Raw genomic sequence first — 17,773 nt, forward strand, 5'->3', positions numbered from 1 at the left:
TTATTGTTTTATTGTTTACCTTCAGCTGTAGCTTATTGTTAACATACAAATACTTTATCTATAGCCAGTTTTTTTTATTTGCTTCTGCAAAGTCCGACAAATGTATTTGTGCTGAGTTTTTGCCCTGCTCAAATCTTTTCCACACATTTATTCCCCCTTCTCGACAGAAAATCCTGGAGGAGCAGCGGCGTTTGAAGCGGGAGCAGGAAGAGGCAGATGCGGCGGCTCGGAGACACACCGGGATCGTCCCAACGCGACACCAGTTTATCACCAATGAACGGTTCGGAGATCTGCTCAACATCACGGATAACAGCGAGAAGAGGAAGTCCGGAGTGGAGGTACAAGGAAGTGGGAGGAGGGCTAATCTGAACAGGCAGGAAGAGGGGATGTGGAACGTGAAGGGGTGGGAGAGGAGAGAGAGTGAGAGAGGGATTTGGGGAGACAAGGGACAGAGGGAGGGTACGAGAGAGACAAACTAGAAAGAGAAAATGGTGAGTGGAAGAAGAGAGGAGGGGATAATGGACGGAGAGAGCAGTGGGAGCAAGAGAGGAGAGAAACAGGGGAGAAAATAGGGAGTGAGGACAAAGAGAGACAGATGAAGGGACCAAGAAGAGGAATTGAGGAAGAGAAAAGGAAGAATGAGGACAGATAGTGATGAAGGGATAAAAAGTGATGAAGAGAGAGAGAAGAGGAAGGGTTGGAGAGAGGGAGAGAGGGAACAGGAAGGAGGGGAAGATTGACAAATTGTCAAATCAAAATTATTATTATGATTGTTTTTGACTTTACATCTATTCTACATTATATTTTGCATTATTTTGCATACTGTGGTTAGAAATAGGTTTTATGTCAGGTGGGGAACCTACAACCAAAAATAACTGGAAATTAAATCAGCAAACCCTCCTGCTAGTTAACTCTTATCCACTATCCTGGCTCAAGATCCAAAGAAGTCAAATGCAGATCAGAGTTCTAATGATGAACGGTAAAGTAAACCTTAACCTTAAAACATAAATTACTGCACAATTTGCTGCTTTCTGTCTCTGAACTATAGTAACCCCATCTTCTTGATGTGATAAATGAAATTATTTTGGCAGTGCTGATACATACTGGAGCTGCTTGTCTTTACTTTTCTGTCAGCTCTGAATGAACATAAAGCAGCTGCTGTTTGTTTTGGCTCATGCCCCTTCACTGTTTTGCTTTGAGGCATCTCTCACACTCCACTGTAGTCACATGGGGTCATTTATCAGCAAAACATAATGAAAATTGAATTACTTATAATTTGTAGTGCAATGGTAAATACAAAAATGATGAAGCAATCAGTTTAATAATGTTAGCATATGTCAAAGTAGTTTATTTCAGATATTTTACTATGTTTTATGTTGTCCACGTTCTATTGTAAGGTTTACAGAAATTGATACAGTGCAGCACTTTGGTTATCAACTGCATTTTATGTGGTATTAAAGCTTCCGTTTGTAATTAGAAAGGCCAAGCTGGCTCTCTTCTATTCTAACGTAACACCAGTAAATATTTTAAAGATGTACAGTTGTTAACTTCAAAGCGGTGTATTCATTTTACTTTTTAATCACTGAAATAACTTTAACACAAAAAGACAAGTCATTTCGACTGAATGAACATTGATCATAGCCTAAACGTGACATTTGCATTGTCATGTTTAGGCTAATGTTTTACTTAGTTTCTCCTAGGCATCTGATTCTAAAGAGAGAAGCACATTTTTATTAAAATACAGGAAGTGCTCTATACCTACTATGTTTATTGTATTGATTCTACAGCATTTTCATACATAGAGACAAAAATCTTGATTCCTAAATCAACCATATGCATTACTTTTGACTCCTAATAAGCTCTTTTGAATCTTGAGTTTTTGAGTTTTGAGGTGTGTCTACTCCTGCCAGTCTCTCAATAAACAGCGTCAGAGCAGAGTGTAACACAGGGACAAGTGTCATTCCGGTCATAGCTCTGGTGTTTATGTTCGAGAGGCAAGCCACAGACAGCATCAGATTTACACCAGAAGAGCTTTGGCAAATCAAAATACATGAAAAAGAAGAGAAATATTGGAACAGTGGCACAGAGGTTAGAACGCTCGCCAACCAACACGACGGTCAGCAGTTTGAACCCCGCTCCAACCCATTCACCTTGTTTTGTATGAATTATGTGTGATTGATGCCTCTGTCAGTCTAGCTCAGGGCAGCTATGGCAAGTATGGAGTGAATGAATAATACAGTGTAGCTCTTTGAGAGGCTTTGTCCAGCGTATCAAGTAAAATATAGGTGCACAGTATTATAATTATGAATTACTAATAAAGTTTTTTATGTGTGTGTGTTTTGCAGAGAACTCCTGCCATGGCCCGATTTGACTTCAGAGCAGAATCACTGAAGTAAGTATCATTAGTAGGCCAGTAGGATTATAAGTAGTTCAGCTCTAGTAGTAGTAATATTTATTTTGGTGACTTACACAGTACACAGAAGAAGCACTGTAGCAATAGCTGCACTAGGATTTTCAAAAATTTGCAGAAAATCATCAGTATTGGAGGGTGAATTGATTGATTGATGATATATATAGTTGGGAGTGGAAAAGCCTTTGACACAGAAACCAGGCAAACCTCCCCGTGCTCTCTGAACCTGTCACTATCCATCTTCAAACTGGAAGAGGCTAAATTATATGTTAAAGTTTGTAAAAACAGGCCTCCTTTCTCCTTCACTAATGTCTGTTATTATTGGTTGCTAAAACACAACTTCACCTTAACTGCCCTGCCAAGCCCATTCACTTTCAGAGTCGAAACCCTCATTCAAAAGTATGTTCAGTTGTCCACAAGCGTTCTATGTAAAGTGATTGATTATGCTTGTATTTAATCTAAAATAGTAGGATTGTTTTAACAGTATTTCCAAGAGTCATATGTCTATAAAATTGCCCTGTGATATGCCCAGTCCTGGTTTGGCCCTGGTTTAATCCTGCTAATGCCCAGGGTCTGTGGTTGGGGGCGACAGTAGCTCAGATGGCAGAGTGTATGTTCCAAATGTTGGCGGTTTAAATCCCGCTCTCGACATAAACATCATTGATTGAGTGGTCAGATCTACTGAACCACAGGTTGGCGGTGCAATCCCCAGTGTCTGTGTACACTGGTCTATGAATGTGTGCGTGAATGCGTGAGTGGTTCATTGATGTAAAGAGCTTTGAGTGCCTTGAAGGTCGAAAAGCACTATATAAACAAGGACTATATGGTTACATGGACACATTTTTATATAGTCCTGGTTCTGTAGGTTATCTAGACTGATTTAAGCATGGTTAGTGAATATATAATGTCTTATAGTCCATTTAAAACAATACCATCATTTCTGGACATGCTAGTTGAGAAAAATAATTCATGTTCACTAATAAAACTAACTATTGCTAAATGTGTTTTTGCTTTCAGGGAGTTGCCGTTTCAAAAGGGAGACATCGTGTACATCATTCGTCAGGTGGATCAGAACTGGTACGAAGGAGAGCACCATGGACGAGTGGGCATTTTCCCCCGAAGTTATGTGGAGGTTAGTGGGCATTTTGTTTATCATTGTTACTTTTTCAGCATAAAATTTTAAGCATCATTTGAATGGGGGTGAACAAGCCCAAGCAAGCAATGTAATAAGTATCGAGTCATGCAGATGTACAAAATTGAAAACATAATAGGTTGTGCAATTAATCAAATTGTAATCGAAATCAAGATTTAATGGCGAGGTCTGCAGCCAATTCTCATCAGTAAAAGCATGTATTTTGGAGCACATTTCAGTCTTTGGAGCAAGAAATTGGGTTAAAATGGCAATGATTACACGTCTTTATTGTTCAAGGAATTCATATTGGAAGCCATTTGTATTTGTTTGTAATGAGGATTGATCAATATGAAGTATAAAATAGTGATACATTTGTCGTCATATCGCCCAGGCCAAATAATACTTATTTATTGTGGTTATTACAATCAAGTTACTAATCTGTTTTTTTTTTTTCCATTAAGCTCCTCCCTCCGACAGAAAAGGCGCAGCCAAAGAAGAGTGCCCCCGTGCAGGTGTTGGAGTATGGAGAGGCCATCGCTCGCTTCAACTTCAGCGGAGACACTGTGGTGGAAATGTCCTTCAGAAAAGTATGTAGTGATTCATTGAGATGTGCTTAATATAAAACATACCGTAAATTTCGGATTATAAGCCGCTACTTTTTTTCCACGCTTTGAACCCTGCGGCTTTTACAGCAGTGCGGCTTATATATGGAATTTTACTGGATAACGGACCCTGGGGGGCGCTCTCTAGCTGTAAACGTAAAAGTGAGACAGACGTGGGGAAAGATTCTGCTCTGAAGAATTCACTAGTTTTGATTTTGAACGATCATTTTGCGCATCATGAAATGGATATGATGCAGTTTTTAAGATAAAGAAACAGAAAGGAAACAGAGCAGGGGTCGGCCTTTAACACGCAAAGAGCCATTTGGACCCACTTTCCACATAAAATAAAACACTGGGAGCCGCAAATACTTTTTGACATCTAAAATGAAGATAACACTGTATAATAACAATAATGTAACGGAATAATGTAGGTTTTACTTTCACGGACAAGCCTTCTACACGTGGCAGATAAATATGGCAAAAACAACTTAAGTGCATAAAAAAATACAACTCACCAAACCGCTGCATCATGCATCGCGCTGATTATGTGATTATGTCTACTCTACTCCGCAGTTTCTTTAAAAAAACAACAACAAAAAAACTCGTAGCGTATCGTTTAATCCCAGGTGCTTATTCTCCATGTGCCAAAGCAGTTTTGAAGGTTTCATTGCCTTATTTGCTTTTCCCGTATGTTACGCAGAGCGGACTCTGTGCGTGAGTCACCTGTAGCGACAAACCCAGATTTTAAGTAGGCATTGTCTGTTAAATTTATCTTTCTTTTTCTTGGAGGTCGTAGTCTCCTCTTCTGGCTCCTCAGTTGTCCTTTTCCCCTTTGTTAAAAAGATCTCCAAAGACTTTTGTTTTGGCTCATTTTCACTCGCTTGTGGCTCTACTTTAATGCGTCGTGTCTGATGTGTTAAACGTGATACGTCACCGCGGAGACAAGAGCAGATAATATACTTGCTACTACATCAAATAGATTTCTGTGGCGATTTCCAGCAGGATTTTCATGATACATCTACGGACGAGCTTATTAGTGTGTCATTAGGGACGGGCCAAAGTTGCTCCTGACCCCTGTGCGCACAACGTCTGAAAATCAGGGCTCTTTACGCAGGACTGTGAGCTGTGTCTGTTAGTTCCCAAGCCACGCAGAGCCGCAGTATGAGGCTGAAAGAGGCGCATACGGCTCCGGAGCCGCGAGTTGCCGACCCCTGAAATAGAGCCACTGCACGTAAGCTCGACATCAATGAATCCAACTTGGTCAATGTAAAAAGACGACAAAAGTTTTCAGAGGAAATAAAAGCAGATTTTCCGTGTTGGTGCAGCTTTATTTTCTAAACCTGCAGATGTGTTCATCCCGTGTTGTTGTCGTGTTGGTGCCAATTTTCAGGCACAGTTTAAAAAAAAGCGTGTCGGTGCACCGTCTTTCTGTGTAAATATCTCATGTTACAATATGAAAACCTGCGGCTTTTATTCAGGTGCGGCTTATATATGTACAAAATTGATTTTCTCTTCAAATTTAGCTGGTGCGGCTTATATCAAGGTGCGCTCTGTAGTCCGAAATTTACGGTAGTATTATGGAAATGTGCTTAGTCATTTTCTATGGTTACTGTTCCTTTTCCTGGAATCTTGTAAAAAAGATACTGACCAGAGCAGCTTGGGAACACAACATTATAGAGCTGCTTTGACCCAATTATAAAGCCATTTGGCCGATCTTTAAGATTTACTTTAGAGTGGGGATTTTCAGCACATTTCAACTGATAGTCTTTCAGGTAAGGTCCATGGCAAAAGAAGGTGAATTCTGTCAACTGGACAAAAGTGTTTTTTGGTGTGTTTTTTTTTTATATATATATCTAAAAAAAAAACGTCCAAAACAATGCAGATGAAATATTTTCTCATTTCTCATTCTCATTATAATTTTTGATAACTTAATTATATTCCTTTAAATGATGATTCCACTTGATCACATTTGTTCTTATGATAAAATAATAATAATCATTACAATATACTTAGCCAATATTCTTGTGTTTTAGGGAGAGAGGATCACCCTGATTCGCAGAGTCGATGAAAACTGGTATGAGGGTAAGATTGCAGGCACTAATCGTCAGGGCATCTTCCCCGTCACGTATGTGGAGGTTCATAAGAAACCCAGAGTCAAGAACGGAGTGGACTATCCCGACCCCCCTGTGTGCCAGTCCCCCCAACGCAGCACCACAGCCTCTCCACAGGTAAGGCCCAAGACTGAAACACTGTGGGTATGATGGTGATGATTGAAAATGTGTTATTACTATATGAGTGACGTCATATTTTTGCACCACACATGCACAACTTAGGTACTATTGAAAATGTCGACCCCATTCTCACATAGTTACAAAGTGAAGGCCCAAGAATGATTTGTTTTTGTTTTTGTTTTGTTTTTTTGGGGTTGTTTGTCACAGATATTTTTTTCATTGTTAAGTTCTGGCTTTATCAGTGTACGTTTTTTTGTCTTAACGAGTAAAGTGAGTTAATTACTTGCACAATCACTGGTATGATTAACATGCGACTTGAAGCTAACTTGAAATGTCATTTATATTATAAGAAAAAGAAGTTGATCCCCCATTGCTTCATTAGCAAGTTATTCACATTTCATAATCAAATTTCAAAAGTTGTGTTTTTGTCTGTTGATATTATATTTATGTATTGTATCTATGGGTTGTTAGCAGTAGCTGACATTTTGAGGACTTTTGGTGATTGAGAAGATATGTCTGTTTCATTAGATTTTTTTATTACTATGGCAAAAGTGCTAATTTTTCCTCACTCTGAAATCCATGTGTAGAAACCAATTTGTAATGTATTCCTAAATTTCATCTATCATATTCTCTGTTTAGTTTGTTTTTTTCAGTTCTCATTCCTCTCCTTTTCTCATCTTCTTTCATTTTTTCCTCCTTTCTTCTTAAGCTTTACCGTAACCGCCTCACCACCTCCCCCCTGCCCCTTCCTCGCTCGCCCCGTCGCTCTGTCTCTCCTGAGGTCCACGCCATCTCCTCCGAGTGGATCTCCCTTACCATCGGAGGGGGCAACAGTCCACCAGCTGCCCCCACCCCTCCCCTCCCCCCTCTGCCCAGTGCCTACTATCGCCTGGGCGAGTATCTCCCTCCTCCCTACTCTGCCAGCCCTATCCCGCCTCTGATTGGCAGTCCGTATTATAACTCCCCTATGGCGTCTCCATCGGCATCACCCTTACCCCCACCCTATCCGCCCCGCCCGGGATCAGCCACCCCATACCTCACCTTTACCCCTGCCCAAAGTGAGGAGTCTCCCCCCTCGCCTCAGCACCTGTCCCGCAGTGGCAGTCCCAGCGCTGGGCCTGTGTTGGAGGGGTGGCTCAAAGGGGGGGATAAGGAGGTGGTGGAGGGGACGGAGGGGGCAGATAGGGTGACTGGAGGCAAATACAAAGGTCCAGCAGAGGTATCAGATGCATGGTTTGTGGTGGCCCTAAATCAACCAAAGCATCACAACACTGTTTTATAAATGTGTTTTAAGAACTAACTTATGATTTGACTTGGAACAGGTTTCCAGATTTACTTCTAGACTTCGATTGTCATTGCTTTTCTATATTGTTATGTGTCTGATTAACTAAGAACTAAAAAGGGGGAAAATATATATAGATATTTAATTTGAACAGGTTTTTAGATAGGGATAGGGACCAAAATGAAAATCTAAATTTTCCAAAGCATCCTGATAACCTGCAGGTATTTTAGCAACCCAACAGACATGTGCTAATTTAGTTGGGGTTTAAGTATCAAGACAAATGAGAAATTACTGTAAAATTAGCCACAGAAGTGAAATATAATCACGTTATACCCTTGTTTAAAGATTACAACTATGAGACTATTTTTTTCAGCTTTTACACTTTCATTATAGTTATATAAACAATATACTCCATATTCAAATTATCAAATTTGATAATTCAATATATTGTCCACCAATTACCTCCAGAAATTGTTATAGATTTTTAGTAGTGTATTCTGACCATGCGAATGATTTTTAATTGAATGAGTTCACTCATCCTCTTTATAAATCTTTTAAAAATATTTTCTATTTGGAGTCAGTTTGTTTTGTTGTCTGTTGAGTTGTACATATTTATTCACAGTAAAAAGCTGTCTGCATGCAGTGTGCGCTACTAACAATGCAGGTCAAAGGTCAAACAAACTGCTAAGATTCCAGTTCTTGTTCTTACATTTTGTTGCATGTTGTGGTTTTCTCACGCTGAGTGTTGAATGCCACTGAAATATTGTTACCAAGATGTTATGAAATATTTAACGTTTAATGCTTCTCACCAACAGAAAAGGAGCGTGTAAAATGATCTAGAGTCAATAGACTTATATGTTGTGTTTTATGTTTTGCAGTTTTTGAAGAATGATATTGATGGTCGCACTTCCAGAAGCCCCGTGATGCTCTACGACATCCAGGAGAACAACAATGTCAACTCTTTCGCGGTAAATTTGCAGTAATTTTATTTTCATTAATGCATCGACAGAAATCTCATGCATAATACATATAAATTGGAAAATACTGGATCAGTGACTGAACTGAAGTAAGCATTGCTGTAAGTTAAAAATGTGACCCAACCACTGTCTGGTGTAGAATCAATAGACCATATGATTCAAACATTTGCTTTTACAGTCAGATGCTTTTACAACAAACTGCAAGCATTTAAATATTCACAGATAGTATCATATCAGTTTGACATATATCACTGATTCCTGAGGTAAAGTACTTCACATTCAGCTCTACAATTGGTTGTGTTCACATTCTACAATTTGATGAGGTCATAATTTCAGAGGAGATTAACTTCTTTTGAAAGTAGTCTTCAAACTGAAAATCCACAAATGTTGAATCTTATCTATCTGTCAGGGATTGGCTCTATAAATATGCAATATTAATCTTATTAAAAGTTCAAATGACAACACTTGCATCTTAGGTGTTGAATTGTGGCACCTTCAGAGGATAATACTAATGATTCAATGAACAACCACTTAAATGCAGCTTCATAATATCTGCGCATTGCTTATTTATTCATGGGTCATTTCTAGCTTGTACTTTAACCACAAAGTGCATTGAACCACAGTGTATCGATCCAGTGTTTTCTTTTGACAGAGATCTTATTTTTAACACATTATTTAAATTTCATATAATTCATTCATTATTTCCATCTAACTTTTCATGCTGTTTTTTCTAATATGTACTAATCTTTCACTTTCATCTTCTGGTGTTTTACCTTTCCATGCCTTCCTTCCTTCCTTGGGCTCCTCTTCAACTCTGCTTGACTCCTAACGGATCACTTCCTCTCTTACTTCCTAATTCCCTATAACCCCCCCCCCCCCCCCCTGTCTAACACCCATATCTCCATCTGGGACATCCCTCTCCTCCTGCTGTGGTGTGTTTCCTTTGCTGTACCTACCCACCTCCACCACTAGGAGGCAGTGTGCAATGAGATCTTGAACATAGCAGAGACTTCGGTGCGGTACTGTAGCACCCTGTCGCACCCACACCCTCTTGACTGTCACCCAAAGGTGCTCCCCCACCCCAGTAAACAGTCTCTCATCGTTTCCCAGCAGCCCCTGTCCCAAAGCAGCAGCCCGGAACCAGGACGGCTCAACTGTGGCCTGTAAGTAAGACCTCCTGCATCCTTTCACAATGATTTCTTTAACGATGTTCAAATACTGTCAACAACACTATCATTATTTACAGCATCAGTATATTTATGGGTATTATTACTGCTGTGTATAGTTTTATTGACTGAAAAACAAGAACTTGTCCAAATACACTCCAAGTGAGCATCAGTTACATAGCAGCTGGGGTATTGTAATTTCACTTGTGAGTGCTTATGCAATTTGTCCTTCTCTAACAAGTGACAGATAAATACATAACAAATATTTGCAACATACACGAAGCTGTTTTATTTCTATCCATTCAGGATGCTATAGTCAGTCTGATTACAGAGTACATATGAATGCAGGTATTCAGTATTCTGTAACTAAATATGTTTTTATAGTATTCTTCCCTACACTGGCTTTAATATGCTGATCTAACTGTGGAACCAAGTTTAACGTACTTCATGTTAATAAGGCCCACTTTCCTCTGACTCTCCCATATCTAAATTGAGCTGTTTTAGATCAATATTGCAGTTCACAATGAACTAAATGTAAAATTATGATCCACACTTCAGTTATAGTTCAATACTAAATACCCATAAAAAGCATAATATTAAGTTACACACAAAAACAGTTGAAAATAATCACACATTGAGCTCTGATGTCTTTTCTGTTTCCCTCCTCCAGGTTCCAGGCCTTGTACAGCTACGTCCCTCAGAATGAAGACGAGCTGGAGCTCCAGGAGGGAGACCTGGTGAGCGTCATGGAGAAATGCGATGATGGCTGGTTTGTGGGTACGTCACTTTAAACTTAATATAAATAATACGGACAATACTTTAAATCAGTGTCATTTAACACAAAAAATATCTTCCTTGAAAGTCAAACGGTGACACTTGACCAGATTACAGAAAGTACATGCCATATTGTCTATGATTTATTTAAGATAATACATGTATTTACTTGTCACTTTAGAGAAATCAGTGGAAAGTAACTTTTTGTAATCTTTTTAGGTTGTTGCATATTTTTTTTAAAGAATTGGTTTTGTTGTGACCCATTTTTGGAGGATAGTGCATGTCTGAGGAAGGCAGGTTTTCATGCTGCAACAAAAGACCAGGGAGGAGCACATAAAAACACAGTCACAGGCTCGCCCCTAAATTTCTCATATGTCACAGCTGTAGTCACACTTCCCTGTCACAGGCCAAACATATAGAGTTTCATACATGTCCAAAGACTCCAAAAGTGTGAACAGATCGTGCTCAGGACCCCTCCAAACTCAGCTATAGTGACCACAGACTGACAGGAGCCGACAGGAGCTGATAGAGGTGGACAGGGGGCAGTGCAGGGGTCTTTGTGGAAATGTGGTATTGAAACTGAGAATACACAGTAGACTTAATCTGACATCAAGATGCGTCCAAAATGAGCATCACTCGTCAACGCCTTAAGATGAAGACTCAAGTCGTAACAATAACAAAAAGTTGGTAGGTCAAAATTTATGTCATTATTTTAAAGTCAAGTTATTATGTCCGTTTCATGTTATTGAACACTTAAAATGTAAAAGAGAAATACTTTTTAACTGGTACTATGGAAAATTAAATTGGGAAAAAAGTCATCTGTGCCAGTGTTTAAGTCCTTCAAAGTTGTAAAAGTGAAATACAAAAATATTTTCAAAAATAGATGTATATAATTGCAAACTTGCTTCAGCCAATTGAGACTTGAACAACTGGACTTGAACAGTTCAAGCTTAAACTTCATGAGTAATATATTTACCGGATATTACGTCACACTTTTGGCTTAAAAAGTAATGTTGAGTATACCATAAAACCATTAAGTAATCAAAATCCATAATATAATAATCAAATGAACTTAAATGTTTCCTTGTTCCTGTTTGTTTTGCAGGTACCTCCAGAAGGACAAAACTGTTTGGGACTTTCCCAGGGAACTATGTGAAGGAGGTGAAGCTCTAGATCGGACTATGTCACACACTGTTGCCTGTGGAGAATTTGTGTCGCGCTTGGCCTTTGGTTAGAGTCCCGTTTGAACCAGGACTGTCCATTTGTCTGGGAAAGTGACAGCCGGCCCGAGGTATGTCCAGCTGCAGGAGGAGTGGGGGCGCTGTTGAGACGCACTGCCCAAAAAACCTCAAACTTCAAACCTCAACATGGACTGTGAAACTCTGCCACACTCACTACAAAGCTTTGCTCTTGTCAGGATCATTACCTAGTGTTTACAGTTTTTTACCAACACAGTGTAAACGGGCAGAGGTCAGAGGTCAGCAGCAGAAAATAGGGTTAAGGAGAGGACATTTAAACTAAATTGGATTTTGAATGAAAAACATGTTTTATACGATGTGGAGTTGGAGCTACTCACCTGCTACCTTGCAGAGCCTGGGCTGATTTATATTAAACTCTTGGTGTGTACTCAATACTGCATACAGTATAGGTTTGTAGATGTAAAACTAAAAAAGCCACTGTGTTGAGAAAAACAATCCTATATATTACAAAAATATAGATTATTATAAACTATTTAAACTACTTTGGATAGAAAGCATGTCTGTGTTTTAAAAGACATTAAACCATAAGTGACCATGTTAAAAATAAATTGGTTTACACTGTAATTTTGAGAATAAGAATAAGAAGTAAGTAACATTTTTATATATGTTGTCATATTAAGTAAATGTACAAACTATCAGAACTTTTCTTGAGAACTTAGGACTGTTGCCATAGCGATAATCAATTTGAAACAAAATATTGTATCTTTTGAATGAGAAAAGTCCTACAGATGTTGTCGTATGACAGTAAGCTGAAACCCATGAATAAGCACTGTGAACTAAAATATCTTCCAAATTCCAGTCTGTCTAATTCTGTTTAAGCGTTATTTTTATTTCCCATAATACTTTGCGTTATAGTAGTGCCTATGAGGTAGCCTTGTTTTGACCCTGGCTCTATTCTAACCACAGGACAGGCGTGGTAGCACTTTACTTCCTGCCTGTTCATTTTGAAATGTTCCATCTAAACAGAAAATGAATCATTAATGACTCTAAAGTAAAAAGAACAATGGCTTTGACAATTATCTAAAGTGTGATCTGAGCTATGCCCATGTTAACACTTGTAAATGTGTACAGTGAAATAAAGGACTTCAGATATAGGTGTATTTTCATATAGAGAAGTGTAATCAAAGCAGCATGCAGTACAGGACCCTCAACCTATACAACCTATCCATGGGCTTCAGAATGATGAGAAATTAGGATCGTCGTTATAGCGATTGGCAATCTTTTGAATGGAAGAAAGTCCACAAAATGGTGCTGAAATCCATGAATAGATAGCCACAAATAAGCTTTCCCTCTCCACACCGTTTCAGTAGTCCAAAATACAAAACGCACTCATTTATCGGTGAATTAGTTTAACAGTAATTAACAGTTATAATAATTAAACTACACCAGTATAAGTCAACCATTCTACTTGTAATAACTAGTATTGTGATCAAAGTGAACACAGGAAAACACGTCAAATAGGGTACTAGAGATTCAATTAAAGCTAGCCTAATACAATTAACCAACAACATTCATATATAAACTCATTTTACAAACATTTTATATAAAAAATCTAAAATGTCAATTTAATCCCATGTTGACAATAAACTGTTAAGCACAAATGATTTTAATACAATTATTAAATGTATATTGTTCACTATTCGATGCAGAATATTTCCTTACTTCCCTTCTATAATTGATTTCAGTCATGTTAAGCTATATTTCTTGGAACTAGTCCAGTGATCTCACTAAAGCTATGGTCCTCTCTCCTAATCTCTCCATTTCACTGTTGCAAAGTTCCTGACCATCGTCCTGTGCTTTTTGACCTGCATGTCAAGTATGTAAACTATTTCAGTTCAACTCAACCAGAAGGAAGCTGTGCAAAGAGATAGAGTCCGAGTTGTCAATCTTTCCCAGACATTTCTAATCAAACTGGTGCCAGTGACTATCAGTGGGCCTTCCATTTTATGATTGCCTTATACAACACAATGTGAAGTATTCAAAAAAGCAGTAATCAATAGTAGGGCTAGGCAATTAGTCAAATTTGAATTTTATTGTCAATGATCAGAGTGGGTCTTAAATCAACTACTCTACTGTCAATCATCTGTGATTTTAGATGAGATGGTGTTTGCGGAACCACACCAGAAAAGTGCACCTTTAAATGCCAATTATTTAATAAATTAATTAAAATTAAAAAAAAATAACAAGAACATTTTGCCTCATATTGCCCAGCCCTACTCAATAGACACTATACCACAGGTGTATATGTATGTTTACTATAATATCTTGGAGTATTTTTGCATCTGAATGTTGTGCAGTGAAAACCACCACCTCAGTGAACCTGGAGACAATGAAGTTTAATGTATTAGAGTCCAGTAGTGGTCAGTGTTTGCCTATCTACACATTGGTTTTGTTGCAGTGCAGATCACTAGTGACATTTTGCCAATACACGCACTTCTATGTTATTTCAGATTGATGAAACGTTAAGACTCTTCACAGTGTGGTTGTGCCTGTCCAGGTGTGTTATCAGAATCATACAAGTGTGTTTCTCAACCCATTTAATCCCACTATTCTCACTGAGGCTCATTATATTAATATCAAATGAGAAAACAGATAGTGGCTAATATCACATATCGTCTCCTAGATTTAAAGAAGGCAATGTATAGTTTTGAATCTCCATTTTACATGAGGAGGCAGTGTGGTAGCCCTGCACAATTATACCAATATAACATTCTTTGATTACATTTTTAGTATTGGTGATGAGTTTTATACATGTCTATAGAATTGTTTTCAAAATATTAAAAGAAAAAAGTACGAGATATTTAATATAGCTTCAGAAAGTAAGTGTGAGTGTCTCTGCACTGTCCCGAACTAAAGGATGGATCAGATAGAGAGGACAAATGTTCTTAAAGGGATAATTTTAATTACCTTTACTAAATACTAATGCACTTATAATATTATTAACGCTATGTTCATTTAACCCTGCACCTAATTATGTAAACTGTGTAAAGAAGTGATTCCTTTAATTGGGCTGGATTATTAGAGTTAGGGGAAGTTTAGGATTATACATATATTTCTTAATACATGCAATTGCCATGTTTTGGGGCAGTACAATATATGTTTTCTACACTGTACATGACAATCTTAGAAAATACTCCACTTTTATATTATAGAATGGTTAAATTAATAGTACCTTCCTCCCATGTTCTAATTTGACCAGGTTGAGAGGGCAATTTTTACATAGCCTACAGGAAATTGCCTAATGAAGTAACTTTTTCTCCATTTGTGGCATTAAATGGGTTGACTCTTTCTGCTTTAGTGAACAAATTGTAGCTCAACATCACCAACATCATCTCAAATCACTTATTGATGCCTCTGTGATTTCTGCTCTATAAGAATGAATGTATGAACTCTGAATGTGGCAAAGTGTGTTCTATCACATTTGTATAAAAAATGTTTTGTCCTGATTTTTGAAAAGTGGAAGTTTTGTTTTGTAAATATGTAAAATAATGAAATTTTAACTGTGTGATGGGACACGCCTCACGTCACTTGCAGTTTTTATGAAGGATTTTGGCAAAAGCACAGAGTGAATGATGCATAACCAACATCACGCTGCCATTTTTAAAGTAATGCCTTATGTTTGATGAAAAATCGTGCCTCATTGTCTTGTTTTTTTAATATCACTTAAATGTATTGTTTGGTTTTCCCTTATTATGTAGTCTCTGATGGGAGAACGCTAACTAAAACTTGTGTGACACCACGATAATGCTTACCTGATTATTATTAATAATCAGTAATACTTTAGTGATAATGGGAATGAATAAGTTTGACGACACGCACAACCCGCAACAGGTTTGGTTTGTTTGCTTCAATTTGCAGTGCTGTTACATTGACAATATTAAAATAAAAGTACTATACACTGCTGTGACTTCGGTATTATGCAATATTTAATAAACCATTTAAAACACTGGGGCTGTCTCTGGGTAATTTGTACTCACTACGGTCAATACTAATTCAGACTAAGGTTTGTATGACAGCAGCTTGAAACTTTGAGCATTAGGTGAGATATATTGCAGGGTTTCACTGTCTGTATAATAATAAAGCATCTCTAGATTTCTTTCTTCACTCTTTCCTCACCTGTTTTGTAGCCTCATCAATCACACCACATTCTTACAAACAATGTGGGTGAAGTGTCTTGCTCAAGGACATAATGGCATAATTTACTGATCAAATCGAGAGTCGAGCTGTCAGCCTTTCACTTTACTACTTGATCCACTATTACACCACTGAATCAAAGGGTAAATAAAAACCTACAGCAGTCAAGTTTAAAATTACTGTATTGTCATTTTATTTGTTTACAACTGAGAAGTAATAATAATACATTTATATAGAGCTTTTCAGGACACTCAGAGATGCTTTAAGTCATGACGTTTAATGGTTTGTTTCAAGTAAGGAGTAGATTTGTTGACTTCTCTTTCGATCCTTGAAAGGAGATAGCGAGCACTAGCACATTTTCATAAATTCAAATGGTACAAACATGGCAGTGTGATTTGCATTTACACTTTACAATAGAGAGAGGACATGAGGAGACACTGTTTTGAAGAGGAGCATGTGGATGACATTTGTTGCAAATAGTCGGTATAGTCTGACCAGACAAATGTTTCACGTTACGTTCAACTTTTATAGTATGGGGTCTGCTACATGCTTGTCTCCATGGGGATATTATTGCTGTGCACCACAACACTCACACACACCACTTACATACTAGGCAATGTGCGCAGTCTTCCATCCAAGGAGGCCCGGCCTTGATTAGCTTCTGAGATGCTTCTGAGGTATGGCCAGCAAACTAGAATAACAGTTGTTATACTTGATACTTGACATTGTCTGAAAATAATCAGTAATGTTTTATCAAATGACCAAAGTATTTCCTGCTGTTATAGTTGACAATTCAGAAATTTTCTGTGTGTTGTGGAATGAAATAATTTGTCTCTTGAAATGATAAATATTTGATAAACCATGAATGCACATCACAAAAGTATCCCAAGCATCTCCTGTGCTTCCCTAAAGTGATAAAAGTTAAGTTGCATAACTCCATGTGGAGACAGATGCTGCTCCAGGCTGAATACATGCTGACAATATGTGTCATTATGAGATTAGGCAAATACTTTATGAGTTTTCTCTGCACTTAAGGACTTCCTACTCCACATAGACCTCTGCAAATCCATCTAAAAGTAAAGCCAGTGCTATATACATGATCTTTGAAACACTAAGAACCATTATACTGACAGTCCTGGTCTACTTGGGTGGTTTAGTCCTGGTTCTGATCTATTTCAGTTCTGTCTGGTCATGTTTTACAAGTGTGGTTTAGTCCTGGTTTATGCCAGGCTCAGTCTTGGTTTACTCATGTGATTTAGTTCTGGTTTAGATATTGTTTAGTGTTGGTTTACTCATTGAGTCTTGCTTGAGTCTTTGTTCAGTCCTGATTTAGACCTGGTGAGTGAACTATATCTAAATCAAGACTGAACAAGGTGGTTTAGTTGGCCAGTCCTGGCTCAGTCCTAGTTTAATGCTGGTTTATTCATGTGTTCCTGGTTTACTGATTTAGTCCTGCTTCAACTCTATTTAATCCTGATGTACACCTGGTTTACCTGGTTTTGTATTGGTCTAGTCCTGATTTACTCATGTGACTTGAATCTGTAGGCTATTTGTCACTATTTTTTGTTTGTTTTTTACCTGCACACTGTTTCTCAACCAGGTTTAGTCTTGGTTCAGTCCTAGTACATATAACAAAGACCTTTTTCATCCATTTTATCTAGGTGTAGGTCATGTTCATTCCTGGTTTAGTCCATGTTCAGTCCTAGTTTATTTACAACCCCCCCAAAATAGGAACTGGCTCATTCATGCAGACTGCCCAGAGGTCTTCCTTACCCACTGCTTCTTAAGAGTGATCCATTGGCAGGA

General features: G+C 38.1%; 1 protein-coding gene across 8 annotated transcripts in view; it reads left to right on the forward strand.

Annotated features, from left to right (window-relative positions):
• LOC117382106 (sorbin and SH3 domain-containing protein 1) overlaps positions 1–15,734 on the forward strand; it is an 85,922-nt gene extending 70,188 nt beyond the window's left edge. For 5 of the 8 annotated variants that reach the window (XM_055227053.1, XM_055227055.1, XM_055227057.1 and 2 more), the window contains 10 exons: positions 168–338; positions 2,346–2,392; positions 3,428–3,542; positions 4,004–4,129; positions 6,178–6,372; positions 7,085–7,594; positions 8,536–8,625; positions 9,607–9,797; positions 10,471–10,577; positions 11,680–15,734. In XM_055227053.1, the coding sequence (XP_055083028.1) occupies positions 168–338; positions 2,346–2,392; positions 3,428–3,542; positions 4,004–4,129; positions 6,178–6,372; positions 7,085–7,594; positions 8,536–8,625; positions 9,607–9,797; positions 10,471–10,577; positions 11,680–11,747 (1,620 nt within the window). In that variant the 3' untranslated portion in view covers positions 11,748–15,734. The remainder of the gene's footprint in view (positions 1–167; positions 339–2,345; positions 2,393–3,427; positions 3,543–4,003; positions 4,130–6,177; positions 6,373–7,084; positions 7,595–8,535; positions 8,626–9,606; positions 9,798–10,470; positions 10,578–11,679) is intronic. The other 3 variants (XM_055227058.1, XM_055227059.1, XM_055227060.1) reach the window with 3 other exon arrangements.
• The last annotated feature ends 2,039 nt before the right edge of the window (positions 15,735–17,773 follow it).

This window comes from Periophthalmus magnuspinnatus, chromosome 15, assembly GCF_009829125.3.
Source record: "Periophthalmus magnuspinnatus isolate fPerMag1 chromosome 15, fPerMag1.2.pri, whole genome shotgun sequence".
NCBI lineage: Eukaryota > Metazoa > Chordata > Actinopteri > Gobiiformes > Gobiidae > Periophthalmus > Periophthalmus magnuspinnatus.